The sequence below is a fragment of the Triticum aestivum genome, chromosome 3D (genome assembly GCF_018294505.1).
Source record: "Triticum aestivum cultivar Chinese Spring chromosome 3D, IWGSC CS RefSeq v2.1, whole genome shotgun sequence".
Lineage (NCBI taxonomy): Eukaryota > Viridiplantae > Streptophyta > Magnoliopsida > Poales > Poaceae > Triticum > Triticum aestivum.
The window spans coordinates 390,435,975-390,451,696 of record NC_057802.1 but is presented as its reverse complement, the minus strand read 5'-3'; the positions used below and the strand labels follow the sequence as shown (position 1 = coordinate 390,451,696).

The following is a 15,722-nucleotide window of genomic DNA, read 5'->3' as shown; positions in this document are numbered from 1 at the left end:
TGTACTGTGCGTGTCAGCATTACTGATCCAGGGATGACACTGGTGCACAGCAGCACAGACCATTTGAGGTCTGGTCGCTACAATATATGTGAATTTTGCAATGCCAACCTGCTTAGCCAGTCATCTTATATGTGAATTATATCAGGCCATCCTTTTTTCCGTTACGTATTACATTTGTCAACAATGTTAATAGATTCAACTACTCTGCGTGTGCATCAGCCATTTGACACGGTGATGGAAAATTCTGAAGTGAAAACAAGGTCTTCAGAGCAGACTATGCTATCTGACGAAGCACATATCTCGCTGGTTACGGATAGCTCCTCACAGGAGGATTCAGAGACAGATGACCAGTCCTATCCCCCCCCCCCGAGGTGCATGCTCTAACTTGGCAGGGTTATGTTGCTCATATCTTGCATTGCTATGTCATTTGCTTAGTTTAGACATGATTTATGTGAATGCCACCTGTTTAGTGTCTAATTACCATATATGTGAATTATGCAATGCCATCTTTTTGCAAGACATTATATATGTGAATTATGCAATGCTATCTTGTTGCAAGGCATTATATATGTGAATTATGCAATGCCATGCTGTTTAGCCAAGCGTCATATATGTTAATTATATCATGCCGTCCTTTTTTTGTATTTCTCATTGCTTTTGTCGACAATGTTTGTATATTCAACTGCTCTTCTTGTGCATCAGCCATTTGAATTGGTGATGGAGAAATCTGGAGTGAAAACAAGGTCTTCAGAGCAGACAATGCTACCTGGTGAAGCAGATATGTTGCTGGTTACAGATAGCTCTTCACAGGAGGATTCAGAGGCAGATGACCAGTCCTATTATCCCCTTGAGGTGTATGCTCAAACTTGGCAGGGTTATATTACTCATATCATGCATATGTTGTATTGCAATGCTTAGTTTTTACATCATATACACGATATTGAATGCCATCTCCTTAGTTGACACATCATATATGCGATTGCCCTCTGCTCACTTCCTTAGTATATAAATCATATATTTGAATTATATCATGCCATGATGTTTACATAGACAGCATGTATCTGAATTATGACATGCCAACCCATTTCCTAAAGACATAATATAGTTATATCATCTCATCCTGTTCACATAGTCATCATATTTTAAATTATGTCATTCTATCTGTGATTATATCATGCCATCATGTTTCCATCGACGGCATGTTTGTGATTTATGGCATGCCAACCACTTTAATAGACACATCCTATAGTTATATCATGTCATCCTGTTTACATAGTCATCATATTTTGAAGTATGCCATTCTATCCTGTTTAGTTAGCCATCATACATGTGAAATTGTGTCATGTTATCCTGTTTAATTAGCCATCATATATTTGAAATTATGTCCTGCTATTTTGTTTGGTTAGACAACATAAATGTGAATTATTTCATGCCCTGTTTTCTTCCCTACTATCCATTGCACCTGTCTATCTTACAATGTCTGAACATTCAATTACTTTTCTTGTTTATCATCCATTTCAGTTGGAGGGGTGATGGCACTATCTGTGGGAGTAAAAACACGGTCTTCAGAAAAGATCGTGCTACCTGTCGATGGAGATAGAACCACGGTTGTACTTTTCCAAGAACCAGCCCCACCACACATAACCCAGACTCACGCAGATTGTACCCCTACCCAGTTGGACAGAGAACTAGCTACACCCCTTCTAACCCCAACCCCAGCAGATAGTAACCCAGTTCCCGTTGACACAGCACCGTCTCCACCACAAAGCACCCAAACACGAGCAGTTAGTAAGGCAACTGCAGTGCCCAAAGCACGAGGACCACCACCCCGAAACCCAAGTCAACGCTTAAAGCAGAAGAAGAATTGTTCTCAGGTCAGGTTCCATAGCTATGCTTCATACTACTTTGCTCTTGCATCACTGTATTTACTCATACCAACTAATTTCAAATTTGAAGGATGCAATTGAAACTCCAATGGCGCAACAGGTATGTTTTAAACCTGTTTCTTTAACGTGTTTGCTGTTGTAACTTGCTCTATGTTGGTTTCAGTTTCAATTGAATAAACAGTTATGTTCTCACGCCATGCACATTACAAGTGTTGTTATTGCTGTGTAGTTTCCCACACTTATATTCTGTCTATGTTGCTTTGTCTTAAATAGATATGATTCGAACTGTATCTATCTTGATTTGGCAACATAAACTAGAATGATATAGACCATACAGGGACCATACTACATAGATATATGTTTGTTTCATGCTGTTATCCTGTCCACCTTACTACTGAACTGGTTTACCAAAATGAGTTTCATATACTACATTGTAAACCTGTGATGTGTTTGTTTGTTTCTCCTTTAGAATGCGGATAAAATATTGGAGAAGAGTACCCCGTTATGCAATGGTAAAGGAAGTAATGCAGATCAGGTTCAAGATAGTGAGACATCCCTGTTGTTCTCCAAGAAAGCTGATAAAAACTATATTGAAGACACTGAGACAACCCCAAAGTCCTGTCTTGATGTAGTGTTCGAGTTACTAGCTACTACTGCTGGCACCAGCTCTTCGTACTCGCTGCCTGAATCAGTTCGGCTTCTTGAGTCTCAACTTCAAGTTGAAAGACATCGATCAGATGTTATGCGATAGGAAGCCGAAGGACTGAGGAAGTCCCTGCAGAATTCAGATGCATACTTTTTGGTGCAACAGCAAGTGCTCGAGGATTTAAGCGCCAAACAAGAGAAAGTTAATAAGCTTGCTAAGCATCTTGCTAGCATTATGGGTACCCAGGATATTGTTTCTTGAGCTCTTCTGAAGTGGTTTCAGTTCTGGACTTGTTTTGCTGCGGCGTTTATATGCTGCTTTGTTCCCTATATTTGCATTTGTGGCGAATTTTGATGCCCAGTGGATATAATATGTGTAATAGCCGTGATAGCCTAGCGTAAGTTACTTGCTTATTTATTTCCGTTGTCTTGTTTATTTGTTTTCTTGTAGTCAGTGCAGTTCTTTTTCCGCGGTTTGCTAGTGGCCGGAATAACCTATTTTTTAAAACTAGGCCACATTAACAATGGGCTACATATTTACTGTAGTTAATATGGGCCTCCTATGGGCCGTAGAAACAATGGGCCTTCTAAGGGCCGTAGAAACAATGGGCCTTCTACGAGGCGTAGACACAATGGGCCTTCTACGGGGCGTAGACACAATGGGCCTTCTACGGGCCGTATCATCAATGGGCCTTCTACGGGCCGTATGATCGGTTGGCCAAACATGGGCCAATAAGAGACCACATTATGGTCATAAATGGGCTAGAGTTGAAATCGTCCGTTCATGGGCCGACCATAATGGGCCATCGTTAATAGGCCTTATTTGATGACGCTATGAAAACGGCCCAACGTATTAACGGGCCACAAACGGGCCGACTGTAACCACGGGCTGTATTTGGCCCACAAGCAGAAAATGACAGTAACAGGCCGAAAGTAAACGAATGCTGGAAATGAGCCCAAGAATAAATGGGCCCTAAGAAGGCCGAAAGATAACATGGGCTGAAAACGGCCCAACGGAATAAGGGCCGTTAATGGGTATAAAGTGATACACTGTTCATTACGGGCCAGTTTTACCATGGGCCGTTAATGGGCTGAGGGTTACTAAGGGCCTCATATGGGCCAAAAGACGTCATGGGCCATACATGCGCCGGAAGTTAAAACGGGCTGAAATTATATTGGACGACCCAGATGACGCTACTGGGCCTAATTCGGATAGGCCGTAAACGGGCCCTGGGTTAGCGGGCTGTAAATGGGCTATATGCGAACAGGCCGTTAACAGGCTTGCCGTGGGCCGGCCCGCCACCTTTTGACCAAGTCAAACGGGCCGGCCTTTTCACAGGAAAGGGCCTCTGTTGGGTCGTGCCACGTGTCGACGTATCATAGGCGCTTTGGGTCCAATGAGTGGATGACATCTGTCCCAATGGTGAGCTGACACGTGTTTCCTCCAGCCAATGATGATTTTATACGTGGAAAATCCCCATTGGTCGGGGCTGTTAACGGGTTATCGAATCCAAAACCGGACCCGATAGCTTAACAGCGTTCCGTTACGGTGGATGCCACGTGTCGGTCACCCTTGACGAAAGAACTTCTATGACGCGCGATTTATCATCATGGAAGTGGACACTTCCGTGATGATAATTGTGACGCCCGGATAATTAAGCTACAGTGATCCCCTGCTAATGATGCCATGTCACCGCGGTTACTGTTGATAAACTCTCGATAGTTCAGAACTGAAACAAATTCAAAATTTAAATAAAAGAAAACAATAAAAGTTTTCAAATATTAAAACTAAAATGTTCGGAGTGAACCAAATATTGCATAGGTAATTATGGTGGAGAAACCACACTTTTATAAAATGTTTAAATACTCTAAAATGAATAAAACAGTAGCAAATACAATTATTTAAATGCTTTAAAAATAATAAACATTTTCAAAACTAAATTTTTATAAGTATTAAACTATTGTGGCAGTGGCATAATTTGTAAAATCTATTTAGGTGTCACTTTGGTAATTTACTAAAACAAAATAAAAGAGAAACTGGAAATAAAACAGAAAAGAAAAATAAATAAAAAGTAAAAAGAAAGCAAAAGAAAAGAAACCCCCGGGCTCCCCAAGGGCCTTGGCCCACTGGCCCAGCTGGCCAGCTAGCCAGCCCAACCCAGCCAGCCCAACTCCCCCTCCCCGGTCGTCTTCCCTGTTCCAGCGACCGCATCGCTACAGGGGCGAGACCCCGCCGGATCACCTCGCCGGCATCGCCGCGAGAGGATAAGGCCTCCACCTCCCGCGACGCCTCGGGCACCTCCACTCCCCCCCTCTCTCTCTCCTCTCGGCCTCTGCGCCTCTCTCTTCCCCCCCAGGTCCGCGCCGCTCCTCCCTTCCCCACGCCCGACGCGGTCGCCGCCGTTCATCGTCGTTCACACGGCCACCGTGCCCGCCTCGCCGCCCCAAGGTGTCTCCAAGGACCGCCGTCGCCCGCTGCTGCGTCTGGTGCAGCCCGTTGGAGACCGGAGCCCCTACAACGAGCACACCGAGCTCGTCTTCAGCTTCGGACGCCGGCGACCCCCTTCTTCCCCGGCGCCGACCTGCTGCTCCTAAGCCTCTCACCGGCCTCCGTGTGCCGCGCGGTGAGCCTCTCCCCCCTCCTCCCCTGTCCTTTCTCTCTCGCGCGCCCCCTAGCGGCTTCCCCACGCGCGCCCGAACGCCGCGCCGCGGAGCTCGCCGCCGGCAAGGCTCCGGTGACCAATTGGTCATGGGCGTAGGCCCGTTAGCTCGACCGCATCGTGCCGCACCCGCCTAGCTAGTTAGTTCGGCCGCTCGCGCGCTCTAACGCCGCACCCGCCCCAGCCCGAAACACCTCGCCGCCGGCGAGCTCGAAGCGCTCGCCCCCGCCCGTTCCAGCCACTCCAGCCACCACCGTTGGACGCGCGGCGCCGAGCCGCGTCGAACGCGCCCAGCCACAACCCCGCAGACCCCCTGTGCGTGAAACCCGCGCCCCTCCCGACCCGCGCCGCCGCGTTTGGCTCGTCGGAGTCGCTCCGGCGCCGGCCGCCGACGTGGCTGGCCTGGGGCCACCCCAGGGCCACTGCCAGTGGGCCCCGTGGGTCCCAGTTGACTGGGTTGACTCAGTCAACTGCTGACTGGGCAGGCCCAGCCACTGACATGCGGGCCCCGCCGCAAAAATTTAAAAAAAAAGAGAAAAGGAAAATGTTTTATAAATAAAAATAATTAGATTAACTAATCACTCACTGACATATGGGGCCCACCCCTCTAATTAGACTGTTAGTTTAGTTTAAATTAATATTAGACTAACAGAGGCTGACATGTGGGTCCCACTTGACCCACCTGTCTGGGTTGACTGGTCAGCCGACCTGTTGACCTGCTGACGTCAGCATTACCTCATGCTGACGTCATAATTCATTTTTGCTAAATTCAAATAATTCCAGAAATTCAAATAAACTTTGAAAATTCATATCTTTTAAACCATAACTTGGATGAAAATGTTTTCTATATGAAAGTTGCTCAGAACGACGAGACGAATCCAAATACGCAGTCCGTTCGTCCACCACACCTCCCTAACCTATCAAACTAGCAACCTTCCCCCTCCGGTCATCTGTCTGGCACAGGTCCGGAATCGGGAAAACATTCCCGGTTGAATTTCCCCCTTCACCTATTCGTGTAGACATACGTTAGGTCACACCCGACACGTCGTATTACCACGTTATGCTTTGTGATGCTATGTTTGCTTTATATTTACTGTTTCTTCCCCCTCTTCTCTCCGGTAGACCCCGAGACCGATGCTGCCCCTGTGATCGACTACGTCGACGACAACCCCCTCCTTGCCAGAGCAACCAGGCAAGCCCCCCCCCTTGATCACCAGATATCGCCTACTCTACTCTCTACTACTTGCATTAGAGTAGTGTAGCATGTTACTGCTTTCGATTAATCCTATTCTGTTGCATAGCCTGTCATTGTTGCTACAGTTGTTTCCCCTACCTGCTATCCTACTGCTTAGTATAGGATGCTAGTTTTCCATCAGTGGTCCTACATTCTTGTCCGTCTGCTGTGCTATACTATCGGGCCATGATCACCTGGGCGGTGATCACGGGTATATACTACATACATTATATACATGACACATGTGATGACTAAAGTCGGGTCGGCTCGTAGGAGTACCCGCAAGTGATTCTGATGAGGGGGCTGAAAGGACAGGTGGCTCCATCCCGGTAGAGGTGGGCCTGGGTTCCTGACGGCCCCCGACTGTTACTTTGTGACGGAGCGACAGGGCAGGTTGAGACCACCCAGGAGAGAGGTGGGCCTGGCCCTGGTCGGCGTTCGCGGATACTTAACACGCTTAACGAGATCTTGGTATTTGATCTGAGTCTGGCCATTTGGTCTATACGCACTAACCATCTACGTGGGAGTAGTTATGGGTATCCCGACGTCGTGGTATCAGCCGAAGCTCTTTTGACGTCAGCAACTGAGTGGCGCGCGCCGCATTGGACCGTAAGCTCGCGCTTGTATTAAGGGGGCTAGGTCTGCTTCCGGCCGCGTACGCAACGTGCAGGTGTGCATAGGGCGATGGGCCCAGACCCCTGCGCGCATAGGGTTAGACCGGCGTGCTGACCTCTCTGTTGAGCCTAGGTGGGGCTGCGACGTGTTGATCTTACGAGGCCGGGCATGACCCAGAAAAGTGTGTCCGGCCAAATGGGATCGAGCGTGTTGGGTTATGTGGTGCACCCCTGCAGGGAAGTTTATCTATTCAAATAGCCGTGTCCCTCGGTAAAAGGACGACCCGGAGTTGTACCTTGACCTTATGACAACTAGAACTGGATACTGAATAAAATACACCCTTCCAAGTGCCAGATACAACCCGGTGATCGCTCTCTAACAGGGCGACGAGGAGGGGATCGCCGGGTAGGATTATGCTATGCGATGCTACTTGGAGGACTTCAATCTACTCTCTTCTACATGCTGCAAGATGGAGGTGGCCAGAAGCGTAGTCATCGACAGGACTAGCTATCCCCCTCTTATTCTGGCATTCTGCAGTTCAGTCCACTGATATGGCCCTTTACACATATACCCATGCATATGTAGTATAGCTCCTTGCTTGCGAGTACTTTGGATGAGTACTCACGGTTGCTTTTCTCCCTCTTTCCCCTTTTTCTATACCGGATTGTCGCAACCAGATGCTGGAGTCCAGGAGCTAGAGAACCCGAGGGTGATTCTACATGGAGTTCGGCTTCGAGGAGTAGTTAGGAGGTCCCGGGCAGGAGGCCTTGCCTTTTCGATCGTTGCTACTTTTGTGCTAGCCTTCTTAAGGCAAACTTGTTTAACTTATGTCTGTACTCAGATATTGTTGCTTCCGCTGACTCGTCTATGATCGAGCACTTGTATTCGAGCCCTCGAGGCCCCTGGCTTGTATTATGATGCTTGTATGACTTATTTATGTTTTAGAGTTGTGTTGTGATATCTTCCCGTGAGTCCCTGATCTTGATCGTACACATTTGCGTGCATGATTAGTGTACGGTCAAATTGGGGGCGTCACAATAATTTTGGTAATGTCATGGAACACTTCTACGATAGCACAGGTATGACTATCTTGATTCTGTCATAAATTTGTCATGGATGTACATGCATGACAGAAAACGTGACCTACTGTGACAAACACGTATCATCATGGAAGTGTTTTTTTTTGTAATGGCTAGGCTTGCCACACCAGATTCTGACTCCTCAGATGCCTCCTCTTCCTCATGTTTCTCAGATTCAGCTTCAGAGCCAATGAATACTCGAGCCTTCTTAGAGCTGCTCTTCTTCTGAGATGAAGACTTCGAGGATTTTGATGATGAAGACTTTGAAGATTTCTTCTTCTTCTTTGAGTCATCAGAACTGTAATCCTTGTATTTCTTCTTCTTTGATTCCTTTTCCCACTGAGGACAGTCTTGAATGTAGTGAGCAGGTTTCTTGGACTTGTGGCACAGTCTCTTCTTGTAGACACGGGATGAGGAATCATCACTTCTTGAGGATTTTCCAAAGCGACCACGTCTTGAGAACTTCTGGAATTTCTTCACGAGCATTGCTAGCTTCTGGCTCAGTTCTTCAGGAGCACCAAAGCTGCTACCAGAATCTTCACCTTCAGATTCAGACACTGCCTTGGCCTTCAGAGCGCGTGATCTGCCATAGCTCGGTCCATAGAGATCTCTCTTTTCAGCAAGCTGGAACTCATGAGTGTTTAGCCTCTCAAGGATATCAGCGGGATCAAGTGACTTGTAATCTCCACATTCTTGTATCATCAGTGCCAGATTGTCAAATAAGGAATCAAGTGATCTCAACAATTGCTTCACCACCTCATGGTCGGTGATGTTAGTGGCACCAAGTGCTTGAAGCTCATTTGAGATGTCAGTGAGGCGATCGAAGGTTTGTTGAACATTTTCATTGTCGAGTCTTTTGAAGCGGTTGAAGAGATTGCGAAGAACGTCAACTCGAGAGTCACGCTGTGTTGAGACTCCTTCATTGACCTTGGACAGCCTATCCCAGATAAGCTTGGCTGTCTACAAAGCACTCACTCTGCCATACTACCCTTTGCTCAGATGGCCACATATGATGTTCTTCGCTTGAGAGTCAAGTTGCTTGAATCTCTTCACGTCAGCAGCGTTGATGGTAGGAGTGACAGATGGGACACCATTCTCCACAACATACCAAAGATCGTTATCAATTGCCTCAAGATGCATTTGCATCTTATTCTTCCAGTAGGGGTAGTCCGTCCCATCGAAGGTAGGACACCCAGCAGAGAACTTGATCATACATGCGGTCGACATAACTAAAACTCCAGACGGTTAAACCAAAATTACACAGAACAAGGGAGTACCTTGCTCTGATACCAATTGAAAATGCGTTAAGTCGACTAGAGGGGGGTGAATAGGCGATTTTTATGAATTCTTCACTGAGGAATTTCAGGGTGAGGAAATTCCTTAGCGAAGAACTACTTGCAGTGGAATAAGTACTCAGATGCAGTCATAACATAACATAAGCATAGACATCATGATGAAATGAAAACAAACACAGAGTACAGAAAGCGTAAGCACGGGATAAACAGGATGAAGACAAACAGACTGACGAAATTGGACTGGGGGGTGAATAGGCGATTTTTATGAATTCCTCACTAAGGAATTTCAGGGTGAGGAAATTCCTTAGCGAAGAACTACTTGCAGCAGAATAAGTACTCAGATGCAGTCATAACATAACATAAGCATAGGCATCATGATGAAATGAAAACAAACACAGAGTACAGAAAGTGTAAGCACAGGATAAACAGGATGAAGACAAACAAACTGACGAAATTGGACTGAGGAAATTGAAGTCTTCAGTCAAAGTCTTCAAACAGATATGAACAAGCACACAACACAGTAAAGAGGAAATGGAAGGGTTGAGGAAATAGAACCAGTAGGCTTGGTGAAGACGGTGATTTGGTAAACCAGTTCCAACTGCTGTGACAGTTATACGTCTGGTTGGAGCGGTTAGGTATTTAAACCTGAGGACACACAGTCCCGGACACAGAGTCCTCACCGTATTCTCCTTGAGCTAAGGTCACACAGACCTCGCCCAATCACTCGTGGTAAGTCTTCAGGTGACTTCCAAACCTTCACAAACTCGGTCACTCGACGATCCACAATTTCCTCTTGTATGCTCTAGACCATGACGCCTAACCATATGGAAGATGCACAGTCTTCAAAGGTAACAAGCGTCGGATCCACACAGGAACAATTTCTTCAGTGATGCTCAATCACTTTGGGTTTGTAGGTGTTTGGGTTCGGGTTTTCCTCACTTGATGATTTTCACTCAAAGTCCTCAGAGGATGAGATGCTCTTAATGACAAGTGTCAGTTTCTCTCAGAACAGCCAACCAGCTATTGGTTGTAGGGGGCGGCTATTTATAGCCTAGGAAGCAGTCCGACATGATAAGACATAAATGTCCTTCAATGATACGACCGTTAGGTGGGTAGATATTTTGGGACAGCTGGCGCATAGCACAGCAACGGTCGGAAATTTGACTATCAAATTCCTTAGGGCTATCATGATTCTCACTTGTAGGCAATCCGCACTGGCGAATTCCTAACTCCTCAGTCAGAACAAATTCCTTAGAGACTAGAAGAACTTCGTCTCTGTCACTGAAGAAATTGACTGAACTGCATGAGATTTCCAATGGCTTCACTCGAAAGGATTGGTAGGTGTAGGATTTTGAGATGAGCATCACTTGGAAACTTTTCCTTCGTTTTTCCTCGACCCCCTTTAACAGTACGGTGTTTCCTATGACTCAAGAAAGAGAAAATGAAACTATGGAAACAAAAGTCTTCACGCTTCATGTTCCTCGCAGGAAATCCAAGTCTTCACGGTCACACCAATTTCTTCACTTTCAAAGTCTTCAGAAAGTCTTCAGAAATTCAAAGTCTTCAGTTGAAGACATTTATTTTTAGGGGTCGACTTTCTCTGTAAATATCAAACTCCTCGTAGACTTATAGACCTGTGTACACTCACAAACGCATCAGTCCCTTAACCTATAAGTCTTCAATACACCAAAATCACTAAGGGGCACTAGATGCACTTACAAGGCACAACCTCAACCAGGAGCCTCCATGGTTGCCTCCCGAAGAGGCGGACCTGAAGCTCAAGCAGAGGGGGTGGAGGATGGGGGTCGGGAGGGATGTAGCCGCAGCTAGCAGGGCCCAGCAGCGTCCGGCCGGCCGGAGCACCGCAGGTAGCCGGAGAAGACGCCCAAATCGCATCGGGGCGGACAGGGAGCCACCATGGGGGACTGCGGCCGGGGCAGACCACCCGCGCCACCAGCAAGCAGGGGAAGCCAGGGGAGGCCGACGTCACCGCCGGTGGAGGCCGCCGCCACTGTTGACCCAGATCTGGCGCAGGAGGGGGGCGGAGGGCGGGAGATGGAAGAACGGCCCCGCCGCCACCATCCTAGGGCCCGGCGCGGCTTCGTCGACCGGCCCTCCGGCGGCGGTGACGCGGGGACGGGCGGAGAGTGAGTGCCGGGTCGCCGGCGGCTAGGTTTCCCCCGAGTCGCCCGGCTCGGGCGACACGGGGGTCAGGGGAAGTGTGTTTAACTAGTATAAGTTTAGTTCGTCTCGTGGGGAAGATCTATTTTTTTTTTCAGAGTACGCCAATGATGTAGTATCATATTTAATATAGAAGACAACAAATAGATTTACAAGTGAGTCCTCGACAATGCCATGCAATCACACTGACTACACCACACCAAAGGATGATTTAATTTAAACTAACTACTCAGGAAAAGCTATGTACACCGCACCTGCCTCCTTTCATGCCTTCAACTCATCTAAGATGTGATCTACAAGGGCGGGGATCAAGCGGTGCATGCCTCTGTTGTTGCAGACTCAAGCATTTCGAAGCATCCATGTCTTGTTGGAAAGATCTTATAAGTTCACTTCGTCTCCTTTGGAACTGGAGATCTATTTTATTTCACTCTTAAAAGGTACTCCCTCCGTTACTAAATGTAAGTCCTTTAAGAGATTCCAGTACGGACTACATACGAAGCAAAATGAGTGAATCTACACTTTAAAATATGTCTATATACATCCGCATATAGTCCGTGTCGAAATCTCTAAAAGGGCTTATATTTAAAAACGGGGGGAGTAATATACTTACGTCCAGAGTAGTACCTAGGAGGTGTGGGAATAAGTATGACTTTGTAAACATATTTTCTGATGCAAGGACTTCAAAAATGGTTTTACACATCAAATGCCAGGAGGAGAACAAGACTTCTGAACTTTTCACTAGGCACACCTCCCAGACTCTTAAACTTTATAGAACCCGTAAGTTTTCCTGGTTTACAACAAAAAGTTGGAAGCTGCGATGATGTTAAACAGAGTCAACAAGCTAATGAAAGGCTTACCAGAATGTTGCACATCGTCTCATAAAAATATTTACCGGAGTCCAAATCTTTGGCAAGCAAGAAGGTATGACATTTGGATAACGTCTACTACAAATACCTCACTTTCGCGTGTGGAATAATCTTGCTGCCCATGTCAGCAGTGGTTATAAAATAAGGAAGAAAAGTCGTAAGGAGCATACCATCGTCAAGAAAGATGCGTTATTGGTCAGTTGATCATGACCGAAACATACAAGGTTAGAAAATCAGCCACTTAGGCCTCTTTGATTCAGATGTATATTTTAGAATCTCAAATCAACATTTATTACCAAACAGGGGTATTTGGATTTTAAGTAATGAGTGTAAGAGGACAAATACCCAGATGGACAATTTTGAGAAAAAAAAACTTGAGGAACTGTGTTGTGATTCTGCCTATAAATTCTGTACAATTCGTGTGATTCCACATGACCCAGTTCCAGCAGCATAACTCACAATATATTTACACGGAAAAACCAGGGAAGCATGAAAGCAATCAGTAAGCAAGCTAGCAAGAAGCAAGAAGCTAGCAAGTGCTTTCCCTCTCTACCATAGCCCCGGTAGTTGCCATTCTTCGCCCATGCCATTCCTCCATGAATTTTTTCACTTCCAGGCCAGTAATGTTTTTGGCCTCTGAACCACAAATTTCACAGCGCCTGTGTAGTAATTAAAGTTTTGCATTTCTTAGCCACTTGATGCAAGTTTCAGAGAGATCACAGGACAAATTGATACAAGATTGTTAAAGCATGAGAATTTGAATAACTGCAGAGACCCTGGTAGTTGGTTAGTTGCTAAGAAAATGCTAACTGAATTAACGAAGATAGTTTGGTTCGCCTATGGATATTTTGGTTGATTTGACCCAGCCAAGAGCAAAAGAACGATTGGGTTTATCTGATAAAAATATCTCATATCGCCAATGCCAAAGGGAAGCCACTCACATCTCGAGAGTGACATAAAGGCTTAGATAGTCACGACATACAAGAGGGTGAAAAGCATAATCCCAGCCAGGATCCAGAAGGAACGAATTTAGTACTTTGCTTCATTCAGGACAATAACCCTTCCAAAAAAAAACAAGAGATTCTATATTAAGGTGGCCACCAAGCAACACTCCATACATTTTCCGAAGGTCCATTCCAACCTAAATCGTCATTTCAAAAAGCAACAGCAAGTGAAGCTTGGCCAAACCTAAGACGCTAAAACTTTGCCGTATCAAAGACGCAAGATCGCGACATTCTCCATTTTGTAGCAACTTTGGCTAAGTGGCTAACAGGATAACTGTTCGTGTTGCCCTATGAACTCTGAAGCTTTCCCCTATATAATATAGACTTTGACCCTATAGCCGTTCAGATTTCAGAACGAGCACTGTATTCCTGACTTCTAGTCTGCTAACGTCAAGATCATTCACATTTATAAAACGGCAACTCCTGGCCTAGGAGGGAGAAGCCACACGCCCAGTGCGCTTGTACGGCATTCTGCGAGGAATTACAACAAGCAGCTAGCATACACTTCGGCGACAACTCATACCGCGTTGGAAAGAAGCGAGCAGCACGATGCAGCAGAGGATAGAGCGAGCCAGGGAGGGAGGTCTTACCTATCGCCCTTGATCCGGAACCACGCCTCGGCGCATTGTCGGTGCGCGTGGCCGAGCTCCTCCTTGCAGCAGCAGGCGAGCCGGATCACCTCCGACCCAGGCCCGTCGCCGCCCTCGGGGCTGAGGTGGCAGATCCGGCACGCCACGCCGTGGGACGCGCCCCCCGCTTCGAGGTCGATGTCGATGGCCGCCGACGCTGGCGCTGGCGCCGAGTCGACTTCGATGGCCACCGCCTCGGCATTCCCCATTTCTGTCCCGCCGGCCGCGATCTGCGGCGAGGTCACGACCGCCGCGGGGGCGACGGCCGCGTCTCGCCGCATCGCTCTCGGGGTGAACCTGTCGGTCGCGGGGGCTGCGGCGGGAACAGGAGGCGGTATGATAATACGGGGTGCGTGCGGCGGGACGGTTTGGGTGGGTCGCTATGGACGCGGAGGGAGTTGGGTCGAGCCGGCCTGCACACGACGCGAGGTCATCAGCTCACCACTCATCACGGCCTATCTGCCGGCTCGGCACGCTATGCCCGTACAAGCACCAGGGCGGCAACAGCTCCGTATGATACGACAGCGTCCGTCGATCCGGCTGGACAACCTGCGGCGGCTGTGTTGCCGACGTGGTCAGGACTCACGAGTGCTGATGCTTAAGACTACTACTCGCGGTGGGAGTAACATAGATGATAACCTCATATTTATCTAGGCAAAATAGATGATGAAGCATGTAATTAACGAAGAAAAAGAGACATGTGGTAACATAACCACATAACTAGTTACTGTAACATCATACATATCAAAAAATGAGTCTACAACCTAATAAATGAAATGATGCATGACACAACACATATGTTACTCCCCACTATAGAGGTAGTAACATATGCATGTTACTACTCCAAGTTACTCCCCACTGTGACTAGTCTGATCGGCACAAGTCATGAACCATCCAGGCATCCAGCCATCCACGCATATAAGGGCATGAACTATTCTGGCAGCGCCTCCAGCCAGCCACATCAGCACATAGAGTTTTTCTTTTAAGTAATCACACATATCTCTATCTCTACTACTTAAAATGAACGTAAGGTCTCCTTTCATCTTTCTTCCTACCACGCCTTCGTTCAACCTTTCCCGTACAATAAGCAATCATCTTAATTAACTTACCTTCTGAACCAATTCTATTTTAATATACTTACCAAACTTCTGATCAAAATATAAGATAAATCATGGGTAGAATTTGATGAGCATTTATTTACACAATCGCATACTATGTGCAGGTAAATCACTTCTGATGAAAAATATAAGGTATAGCACGGGCATAATTTGATGAACATTTATTTACACAATCACATATTATAAGCAGGTAAATCACAAACTAACGTACTATAATACTTATATCACGGGCATTGTTCTAGTTTCATTAAAAAATGGATTACAAAGAGTACACACTATGTCACCATAAGAGACATACATAGATGTCTTGCAATATTACATCAAAGACTTCATAAGAAGTAAGACTAGAATTTCACTCCGGGAGAATCTTGTGCCACGCTGAACCGTCGTCCACCATCGTCTTCCGCAGTCGCCGAGGCAACACGAAAGAAATAGGAGAGTTGTCGTCATATCCAGATGTGAAGGAGCACCTTCACATACAAGGATGCTTTTCGAGCTGATGAATCGGAC

General features: G+C 46.6%; 1 protein-coding gene across 1 annotated transcript; it reads right to left on the bottom strand.

Annotated features, from left to right (window-relative positions):
- Positions 1 to 11,446: 11,446 nt before the first annotated feature.
- LOC123074724 (uncharacterized) lies at positions 11,447 to 14,697 on the bottom strand. Its single transcript, XM_044497489.1, has 2 exons — positions 14,056 to 14,697; positions 11,447 to 13,120 (listed from the first exon to the last, which is right to left on the bottom strand). The coding sequence occupies exons 1-2, from the start codon at positions 14,373 to 14,375 to the stop codon at positions 12,991 to 12,993; spliced, it is 450 nt and encodes a 149-aa protein (XP_044353424.1). The 5' UTR covers positions 14,376 to 14,697; the 3' UTR covers positions 11,447 to 12,990.
- Positions 14,698 to 15,722: the final 1,025 nt, after the last annotated feature.

Coding starts and splice junctions, on each gene's coding strand:
- LOC123074724 (XM_044497489.1), bottom strand. CDS start 14,375: ATGCGGCGAGACGCGGCCGTCGCCCCCGCGGCGGTCGTGACCTCGCCG. Junction 13,121..14,055: donor TTCCGGATCAAGGGCGATAG/GTAAGACCTCCC, acceptor ATTACTACACAG/GCGCTGTGAAATTTGTGGTT.